Genomic DNA, 10487 nt, shown 5'->3' with positions numbered 1-10487 from the left:
TCCAGCTTGTTTCAAAAACACAGCCTTACTGAAATCAACCAGTTACGCCCACAGTGCTCCAATTTTGGATCATTCCACATATATTCTACATGTTAAGAAAGTGGTGTTCTCTTCTTGAGTCAATCCATGCATGGCTACTACCATTACAAGAAGATTCGAATGAAGGTGATATCATCTGGTATTATTCCAGCCACCTGTGTGAGGGAAAACAGAGACAAACCCTGCTCACTGAGATCATGAAGGACAATTCTGTTGCTCATGGTGTTTCATGAGATACCACCTCTCCTTTTAACTCCAAAATGGAATTATTAATAGAAAAAACTTGGAATCAAATTGTTATCTTTTATCAGTGAGAGGCATTTGCTTTCATCATGCTTTTTCATGACACAATAAGAGTAAGGCCTTTAAGGGTCATACTTCCTAAGCATTTTGTCAGAATTCAAAAGTGAACCTTCTCCTATGAGGGGAGCATAGGCCTCTATCTGATGACGGTTGAAAATCCAGTCAAAAATGGAATCAACTTAGAATCAACCTAAATTGTTTCTTGAATTGGAACCTATAGGTATTTCAGGAATTGGGATCAACTCATAAATCGGTTCACATCAGGATGGTTTATAAAGATCGGTCGACCAAATTCTGATTCATGAAGTGACGATTAGGATTTTGGATGGGTCTCAGCCAATTCTGATCCGAAACTGATCCTGTTCCCGTTCCAGATCCCTTCATTCTGAACCTTTTTTGGATACTCGCCACTTAGCCAGGCACTTCATTGGGTTCTGATCCTTGTTCTTCCATCTCAGTAACGAGAAGTAATGCCTTTTTATGGGTGATGATTCTTCACATGCGAATCCCAGACAACATGGTTTCCCTGACCCGAGAAGTGATAACATTGTAATCGATGTGATATCAACATAAAGATCAGTGTCTAGGCCAGCTTCTCAGTTCGAATTGTAATCCCATTCCCTCATTGAAAGCCAGTGACTCAACGTAGCCCTTATGTAATAAAAGAAAAGTGAATCTATTAACTTATGCGATTCCAGAAGCTAGACCTGCTGAGTATCGAGAGGGAAGGAGCGATGAGTTCGATAACGGAATAAACTGATGCTGGGTTTGGATTCTTTCGACAAGTTCAAACTGGGTTTGTCGCAGTTGCAGTTGGCAAGTCTTGGAATACGAGTTGGGGAAAAAAAACTGTGAATGGCAAATTGACCTTCCAAATGGGAGAATGTATCTTATAGAAGAGTTAAATTGGAGAACTTCATATCCATACTGATACCTCCCGTCGCCTAAGGCTTTAATGCTTAGCTGTTTCCTTATTGTGGTTGATGCTGATTCACCAGCCGTTGTCAGGGTGAGATGTTTTTGTCAGTTTCAGGTCATTTAAGCAGACCGGAAATTGGGAGCTGGGGACCAGCATGAAAGGCCAATGTTGCAGAAAAAATCAGGTTTGATTCCCATCCCTTCTATGTTCATGTGAAAATCTAGGACATTAACCATCTACCTGGTCTCCAAGGTTTTCATATCACTTTTATAAGCCAATCTGTTCGTTATATTTTGTGTAAGCTGTAACATGTCGGTCTTTATTAAGATAATATTTAGTATTCAGGCAATGAGAGGCTCATAAAAATGGAAAGTTAAGAATTATAATTGTGGGGTATTGGATGTTTCCTGACCTTGAGAAAGACTCTTTGGCTATAAGTATGATAGACAGATGACTGTCTTAATCTGGGAGAGTGACTGCGGCTGTAGAACACTGCCACCTCATTATAGATATTAGGTGAGGATTGTTCGACTTCTGATCTTCCCTTCAGATTAGTCATGAATGGACAGACTGATAGAGATTTCATATGTTGGCTACTGAGAATACATAGCTAATTCTTTTTCAAATCATTATTTCTTTTTTTCTACAGATAATCATGCTGTTTAACGTTAGAACAACGTTGATTGGTTGGCATTACATTTGAGAGAGTCTATTTTCTTTTGATCAAAGTTGCTATTTTGTCTTGAGAGGGAAAAAAAATTCTAGGTCAGACAGCATAACAAGTTTGTGTTTCAGCAAAACTTGGAATTTACTTAAAATGTTCTAGGAAATTAAATTAGGTTAAAAGTCAAAGTACCTTTTTGCTGAACACCTTCATAAGTATCTTTGGACATAAACCTAGTTTGGGCTAATAACTTACATTCTATTTTTAACCCAATGTATAGATTTTTTTAATCAATCTGGTTTTGATCTGGGATTGCCAAAACCTAGTTGCTGTTGATCATTCAAAAACCCACCAACATAAATATTGAGGTAAATATATGATATGAATTTCATGCCACTAGTAGACATATAAAATTGGAAAAATTATTTACCCTTACCAGTTCTAACTGCAATCACACTGATAGTTTTTTAATGGAATAATTTCATGCACACTTAAACCAGCCAAAACTGCTTATTCTAAAAGCAAAAGAAAGAAGAAAAAACAACTCTATACATCCAGCGGAAGCCGCCTGTTGATAAAAGCAATGAGTGAGATGCCGTGGGATGAAAAACAAATTCGTAGTAGTCTATAACTGGCAGCTTCACAGTCTCAGTTATTGAACTTTTGCTCAGTGGTGCTTGGTGAAGCCTGCATCATTCATAGGTTTAAATTATGGCTCGATGACATGCAACTAGACGGAAATAACTTTTTGAAAATTATATTCCCTGAAAGTCACAGAATCAAAAGCATCTTATGGGGTGGATAAAGACATTCAAGCCTGTTTACAATAAAAATCTAGATATCCTATGGTATAATAAGCTGTGTTAATTTGCAATGTGTATACACAAGAATCTAGTTAGTCACTTAGTTTTAATCTACTGACAGAAAAGTCAAAATTTACTTTTTTTGTTTGACAAAAATGAGGGTATCTAATCTGGCAATATCTGGAAACCCAAATGGATGTTTTTCTCATAGAAATTACATGGTTGAAGCATCTTTAAGTTACCAAAAAGAAAATTCATGTGTGTGGTAAATGAATGGATGAAATTAGAATAAGCTAATAACAGGAAAACAATATAAAAGGTACTGAAATGATAATTGAAAACATCAGTATATATCTGTGTGATAAATTTAAGCTAACCCAAATGAAAGGGTCAACATCTAAGATATGGATGGCTTACCTTGTTTAATACAGCCATTTCCAGAAAAGTTAAATGTCCTTGTTATCTTGTTTAGCATAATGCATTGAAGGCAATTGCCACATGCAGCAACTGCATGGGGAAGGTAGCTTTTGCTAGCATATAAATATTGTATGGAAAAGGTATTTATGGCAAAAGCCTCAGTATCTTATGCTGGTATGTCGATTTAAAAGTTTACAGACCATTTTTTCTTTCAAGCAGGCATCATGGGTAAATCTAATGCTGAGAGACTATGGAAATTTCTTGTAGTTGGTCTGCTTTCTCTTCAAATAGATTTTACAGTAAATCATGCTCCTTAACCAAACCTTAGTTCTATTACATGCTTCTGTTTTGTACTTTTGTTTGTTACAAAAAAAAAATGTCAGATTGGAAACTTGAAACCTTGCTGGAGAAAGTTTTGAAGAGATATACTTACCCCAACTGATGTCACAAAACTGCAAACTGAACATTTCACAGAGTGTGCTCCATATTGATACATCAATAGCATCCGGCAGTTCCCACAGTTGACATGTGCGACCTGGTTTGCTGCCAGTAGATGTATATTCAGTACTAAAGTATGTACAAGAATACAAATTCTGTTTGTTGTTGATTTTGGATCTATTTTAGTGATCCTTCAGACCTTCTTCAGTCATTACATGATGATTATAAGAAACAGATCCACTCGCCCAAGATAACCTTACTTCAGGCTAACCCAGGTGAGCAAGAGGATATATTTTATCAAACTGAAGGATTCAGAGGTTTAACTGATCCTCACAGATGTTTATACCTTCTAAGGCTAGGTTTATCGTGTGACAACAAGAACACTGTACACTTGTAGCTCCACGGATGTACATCAGTAAGGTGTGACAACCTCCACAGACTAACTGAGCCATCTCTGTGCCTAATCAGAATGCAAAACAATATATTAAAGCAACATTGAAGTGTTAAAACTGCTTAATGGGGGCACAGTCTTAATTCGAAAAACCTGCAAACTTTACAATTTGAGGAATTATCAACGGAAAAAAAGAAAAGAAAAGAAGAGAAGAAACATACCTGGAGGTGGCACTGCTGTCACTGCATTGCAAACGGCACAACAAACAGAGGTTGCACCTACTGGATAGAGAAGAAGATTTCGACAGCCAGAACACACAAGTTGGCTCTGTGCACCTGAAAGAATGAGTTTGCATAAATTTAGGTGAAGAAAATGTTTACAGAGTCTCAACTTGAAACTGGTGAGAGAAGACAATAACAGATCTGAAGCGCAAGAATGCTTAAAGAGTCTTCTCATCCCCAAGTTGCAGAGCTCCCTGATTTTCTGAAAACCATATTTACTGACATGATGGGATTTAGAATTGAATCTTGGGTATTTGTCTTAGATTCCACTAAGTATGCTGCCTATTGGTAGTCTTTCTTTAAAAAACTAAATTTTAGTTACAGCATTTATAGAATGAGCTGATTTCCAAAACTTGTAACAATTAATTCTCATAAGATAATTTACCATTGCCTTAGAGCCTGTTTCCTCAAAAATTGCACATGAAGAAATGAAACTACCTTAAAGTAAGATAAAACATGATGAAGTAAGCATGGTTTTGATGGCAGAAATGGCCGAGAATAACAGGATATACCATTTGGTGGTGCAGCAGGTACCGGAGGTGTCGGATATGGAGCAAGAGGAACAGGCATTGTTTAGCTGACAACTTATTTGATTTCCTCCAAGCACTTAAGGACTAGTGCCTCAAGCAGAGGAAAACAGAGGTTTATCTCCCATCTCCAACATTTCTGGATCAGTGTGGAAAGGAAGAAAAAGCATATCAAATACAATAAGATGAAGAACAAATCAAATAGCTCTGAGAGAATTTCATAGATAACCCCAAAGGGAAAAAAAAAAATACCATCCAGGCAGTCACAGAATTTGCAATTACAAGAGAGATTGATAACAACCAAAGGCAGAAAAAGAAATCAACCAATGACTGACAGAGAATTTTGAACAAAAAAGCAGAGAAGGCAGAGAAAATATTGAAAAACCCAGGAGAAAACAATTGTCATGGTTACTAGGAAAAGGAAATTAGATGAAGGGCCATACATGGAGCTGAGATTTCCCATGCCCACAAGCCCAAAGTCCCCAGAACACTCTGCAAGCAATGAGGTTATTTCATCCTTTTTAAAGTGGGGCAACAAGCACACACCCTCAAAGTTTGCAGATGAAGAGAGAGAGTGGGTGATATTTTCTAGGATAGTTAGATAAAATTAGACCAGAGAAGGAGAAAAGATAGAGATTTTTACCTTTTCTTTGATTCTCTCTTGAGTTTTCACGTTGGTGTCCAGGGTATAACACAGCTTTCGGATAAAAGAAGATGACTTTCTTCTATTATGCTGCTGGTGGGGTTTCAAGATCAGCTTTGTCAGAAACCATGGGCCACCAAAACACGCACGCATTCCCTATTAATCTCTCTCCCCTCTTGTGTGAGTGTATTACTCTCTCTCTCTCTCTCTCTCTCTCTATTTGCACCGTTATTATGTACAGTAAACTTCAATGCATCCTGGTCTGAATTATTAGAGTTGCAGAGGCAATATACGGTTATTCCATGTAGAGATGTCCTCATCCTATCTGTTTTTACCGTGAAGAAAATGAATGTGGTGTGGTCCGTGACTCCTTTGTGGCACTGTTGCTGTCTTGGGTTGGTGAGAATGGTTTCACTACAATAGTACTTAGCTTCAAGTGGTGGTTAACTTTATTTGCCATGAGAAGAAGAAAAAGAACAAAAAAGAAAAACAGAAAACACTTTTGGTGGTTCCCTTGACTACCATCCTTGAGAACTGGGGTCCCAAACCAAGTGGTGTGGAGTTATTTTTCCACAGGGTCTAATAATTCAAATCTCAAGTCTAAGATGGCAGTGGGTACTCTGGTTTAGATCCTTGTAGTTGTGTGAGTTACGCCTTGGATTGCAATGCTCTGTTGAACTTCTATTGCCATGGATAGGAATGGGTGCATCAACATGGAACCGGAACAAAGGGACTGTTCCGGAACAGTATCCTCTTCAAAACAAATTCTCATCGGAATGCTGTTGCTAGGTTTATCCTGTCTGCTCTTCTAGCACAATTAAAGGATAAAGAGGTCAACTGATATGAAGTGATGGTGATAGATTAGTCACAGATGATGTGAGAAGAAGAGAGTTAGAGAAAGATGCTGAAAGGTAGAGGAATATGATCTCTGATTCTCTTCACATTCTTTCACTACATATTTAGGAGGGGCAGTTCATGAGTTTGGATGACCTCCCTCTCCACTATATAATAAGTATGAGCTACAAAGGACTCCATTTTCAGTTTAGCAGAGTTGCATCGGTGATGGTTCTGACCTGTGAGGCATTTCTGTCGTTGAAGTCGGAGAAGGTGAAGGAGAAAGCTTCAAACCATGGTTCTCTTCCTCTTTTCGAGCATCCAACAACACCTGCAGCAGTAGAACTCATACTACCGGTATCAAAAGTTTCGATTTTTGCCGATATTTTGCCCATTTGGCGATTTTCTATGATTTACTGGCGACTTTTGGTTGTTGTCGTTTTGATACTTGGTTTCTTGTTTGCCCTTTAGCGACATGCTGATTTTTCGCCGAAATATCACGACATTTCGGTGACATAATTTATCTTGCTTACGACATCCTTATGTCATGAGAACATGTAACTCTTATAAAAAAATAATAATAAATAAAATAAAAGAGAGAAGAAAAGAGTCACTTTTGAGAAAAAATTTCTAATAATTTGAAGAGCTTTCATTGAAAATTCACCACATGGGTGGGCCACTCTATGTCAATATGCCCAGAGCCTCAGGCACATCATGGGCCATATCCTAGTCATGGTTTGGGCAGGAGTAAGGTGAAAGCCGGACACAAAGTACTCCGGACTAATTGTCGTCAACAGGGTCTGCCCACCCAGACTTTGCCACCAAACTTAACCACACTATGCCTTACGATGTAGACAAGAGAGAACAAAGTGAGAAAGATGAGAACACTCTGAAATGGCTGGTGTCAACTGGGAAAACCTACATAAAAGAAAAATGGAGAATCTGTGAAACAAGAAAAACAAGAAACATGCAAACATTGGGAAATGTTCTCTATCGGCGAGTTCCGAAACTCATCTAGGGCAAAATGATTGAGCAAAAAATCCGAAACACATCGAGGGGCAAAATGATTGCGCGAAAAACCCGACTCCGTTCCCCCCATGATGCGAAAGTGTGCTTTTATTGGCCCTTTACGCGTGCAAAGGCCACACTTTCCACAGAGAATGCCAAACCAGCTTACATATAACAAGAAACTGTTGACATTTTGGAGGCCCAGAAAGGAGGAGAAGATGCCCATAAGGAGCAGTCTTCAAATCCATGAAAGAGAAACAACAAGCTTGTTGGGAAGACTCCAAAAGCTCATTACTGGCAGAAAGATAAGCATGGAGAAATGGACCACCACCCTGTATTTGTAATTTTGCAAGCTTTTCTCCGCATTCACAGTTGATCCAAACTGGATATTCTCACCAAATATTCTGGAAATCTAATTGAACTTTTTAGCTTTTTAAATCTCTCCACTATTCTCCAATTTTCCCTCCACTCAAAACACATCTTTAAAAAAGAAAATTCTCTTTATTGTCATTCATAATTGCATAGCCCTACAACTGGATGGTGTTGCATCAAGTGGGGAGAATGGCTTGCCTCTTTAGCCAGAATGGACAATTCATAAACCACGCTTCATGTGGGCTTGGCCCTGGAAACCATATCTTTGGCCTTGAGTTGGCCCAAGAGCAGACAAAAAGTCCAAGCCTTGCAGCTTGCAAACCCAACCCACACCTCACTCCACCCCTTCTCCCCAAGTTGGGATCCTCTACTTGCAAGAGTTGACGATTGGACTAGTCTTACATCCTCCACCACACATTCTTTGGTCAACTTTGTTGGTGCGCAGAAGTGGATCTTCTTCTAAATGTGTGGTTAATGTAATACTGGATCCTGATTCCTCCTCTTCTCGGTGGTTGAGCTGATCATAGATCATTGTTGTTCGAGTTTGAGCGAATTACGTCCCTACCGTGTGATGTACTCAGATGACGGGTCAAATAAGCCATAAAAAGCATTACTTTTCCAACGTTCGGAACCCTACAGAGTTTTAGTTTGTTCAAAGAAACATCCTCCCACTTCACCATGAATGGATCTGTGGGCAGAATAAAAACTCTTTTTGACTTTAACTTTGCTTTAAGAAAATGCAAGAACGTATGTCCATACGTTTTTCAGTAAAATTTCAAAAGAGGGAAACATTTAGTCCATCTGAGGTTGTCTTCAAACTTAATGCTCTCAGAGTTGCCAAGTTTGAGACGAGTTCCCACTGTTGAATTTCAATTCAAAACCAAGCCTCTTTATTCTCATGTCCCTTATCCTACTTATTTGTGTGGTTATAGATGCATCGATCAGTCTTCCATAGCCATCAAGAGGATATATTTCCTTTTCATAGAGAGGAAGAGAAGAGATACCATAAGGCATGTTAATTGAAATGTTGTTTACAGGGGACAGTAAGAGCCAGGAACAATAAACCATGAAGGAAAGCAATGAAAACCAAGGAAAACTGAGTCAACACAAAGAAAATAAATGTAAAATGCAGCTTTGATAGCTACATTCACAAACTTTACTAATCTAATGATATAAAATGCCTAAATCTCTTTGATCAAAATCTGCTAAACCTGGATAAACTAGATTAGAAATTTGACATGAAAGGTTTCATTTTCACAACCTGATGGTAAGCATTTCCATCATCCACAAAAGTTGGAAGAAAAAAGAAGATTCTGCTTAGGATAAGAAGGGAGAAACAAAACCAGTGTATGGCTTGACCACACATAATTAACAGATACCAGTTATCCCAAAAGATAATTAAGAAGAGATCAAAATCATCCACTTGGTACTTGAAGCAGACAGAAAACAAAAGCTGGGTTTTGGAATGCTTGCTAAAGTAGATCAGGTCAAGATATATGATCAATAACTTTTTCTCATGCTTTAATCTTCATATCACCATCATCAACTAGGCCGGCACTGACAATGCCCACCTGGAAAATCTTCAAGATCCTCTTTGCCAAAATAAATTAGACTAACTGAAGCTTTCTAACCTTAAAACTTCTTCATGTATTGTTTATTGGATTAGGTGTGCCCACACAAAACTTATAACAATCTCTCTGTTCTGCCTTACCTTCCCATATGCAGCCACACTTGCAAGCCATGGGATCTACGCTTCCAAATCAAACACTAATAAAAGACTGAGGAAATGCAGCATTCCAGAAGTATATCTGTGTTTAGGCAATGCAGCATTCCATATTTTATCTGTTTTAAATGCAATAACTGATTTCTTTTTCCTACTTGTTTTTTTCCACTCCCCATACCAATCTTCCATGCATAGTTATCTATTTCACCTGGTTTTAATAACATAAAATAAAAAACCTCTCTCCAACCCACATCCCCATCCATCCCTCCCCCACCCCAATCCAAAAAAAAGGGAAAAAGGAAAACCCAAAGAAAGAAAAGGAAAACCTTTCCAAAAGAACTATACCCATCCCTTTTATCTCAACTTTTCCATCTTTTTTCCTGTCGTTCCAATATATGGTGCATTATTTTGATGTTGATTGGTCGCTCATCTTCATAATTGCAGAACATCCCAAATCCTGTTTCACTTCTTTGATGAAATGATTTCAAGGATAAACTAGTTTTCTGAGAAAGAGAGAGAGAGTAATAGAGACAATTTTGATTTATAAAGACAACCCTAGAAGATATCTACATCTAATAATTACTGTAAAAGTAAGACCACTCTACTATGGTCAAACGAGGATAAGGTTTTATACATTATGACCGCCCTTCTAGAACCCTGAACCGCGTACGTGCTAGGTACGCCTCAAGTATCTCCTTCTATACCAGGAAACTGTTTGTCAAATAATTATTTGAATGTTTTTTTCTTTCTCCCTTCTACTTGCTGTTTTTCAAAGTGAAGCTATAGCTTTCAAATGGACCATACAAGAAATGCTTTATAGTGAACTTTCTAAGTGTCGACATTGACATCAAAGAAGGAAAACATGCTGACCACACAGTTATACTTTCAGGCTTCATTGGGTTGTGTAAATTCCAGAAATTTCTCTATCAACAATTTGGAGCTCCACTTGCATGATGGTGAAATGTACATGAAAATCCAGGCAATTGAGAGAAAATTTCTCTAAACCCAACTGTTAAACGTATAAAATAAACCACAAGTGCAGTTGTTGTAACACACCCTTAATGAGAAACGTGAGAGTCACATATCACCACAAAGTGAGGTGCAGCCAATGTGGTATCAAGGCTG

The 10487-nt window shown here is 38.2% G+C and overlaps 1 protein-coding gene across 3 annotated transcripts; it reads right to left on the bottom strand.

Annotated features, from left to right (window-relative positions):
* Positions 1-2196: 2196 nt before the first annotated feature.
* LOL1 (lsd one like 1) lies at positions 2197-5362 on the bottom strand. 3 transcript variants are annotated; one of them, XM_089158660.1, is made up of 6 exons: positions 5035-5213; positions 4768-4921; positions 4196-4309; positions 3930-4043; positions 3579-3688; positions 2197-2612 (listed from the first exon to the last, which is right to left on the bottom strand). In XM_089158660.1, the coding sequence occupies exons 2-6, from the start codon at positions 4823-4825 to the stop codon at positions 2574-2576; spliced, it is 435 nt and encodes a 144-aa protein (XP_089014786.1). In that variant the 5' UTR covers positions 4826-4921; positions 5035-5213; the 3' UTR covers positions 2197-2573. The 3 variants fall into 3 exon arrangements, with proteins under 3 accessions (XP_089014786.1, XP_089014785.1, XP_089014787.1); XM_089158659.1 differs by lacking the exon at positions 5035-5213 and adding an exon at positions 5226-5355 and having other exon boundaries at positions 2198-2612; XM_089158661.1 differs by lacking the exon at positions 5035-5213 and adding an exon at positions 5226-5362 and having other exon boundaries at positions 2601-2689.
* Between the last annotated feature and the right edge of the window lie 5125 nt (positions 5363-10487).

Source organism: Hakea prostrata, chromosome 6, assembly GCF_041222555.1.
Source record: "Hakea prostrata isolate BN-2017 chromosome 6, UWA_Hpros_2, whole genome shotgun sequence".
Classification (NCBI taxonomy): domain Eukaryota; kingdom Viridiplantae; phylum Streptophyta; class Magnoliopsida; order Proteales; family Proteaceae; genus Hakea; species Hakea prostrata.
This window is presented reverse-complemented; position numbering and strand designations above follow the sequence as displayed.

Excerpts from the sequence above, each read along its gene's own strand:
- LOL1 (XM_089158659.1), bottom strand. The coding sequence starts at position 4,825 with ATGCCTGTTCCTCTTGCTCCATATCCGACACCTCCGGTACCTGCTGCA. Across the intron at positions 3,689-3,929 it reads GATAAACCTAGCCTTAGAAG|CAAACCAGGTCGCACATGTC; the intron begins GTATAAACATCT and ends ATCTACTGGCAG. Across the intron at positions 2,613-3,578 it reads GTTTTGTGACATCAGTTGGG|GCTTCACCAAGCACCACTGA; the intron begins GTAAGTATATCT and ends TGAATGATGCAG.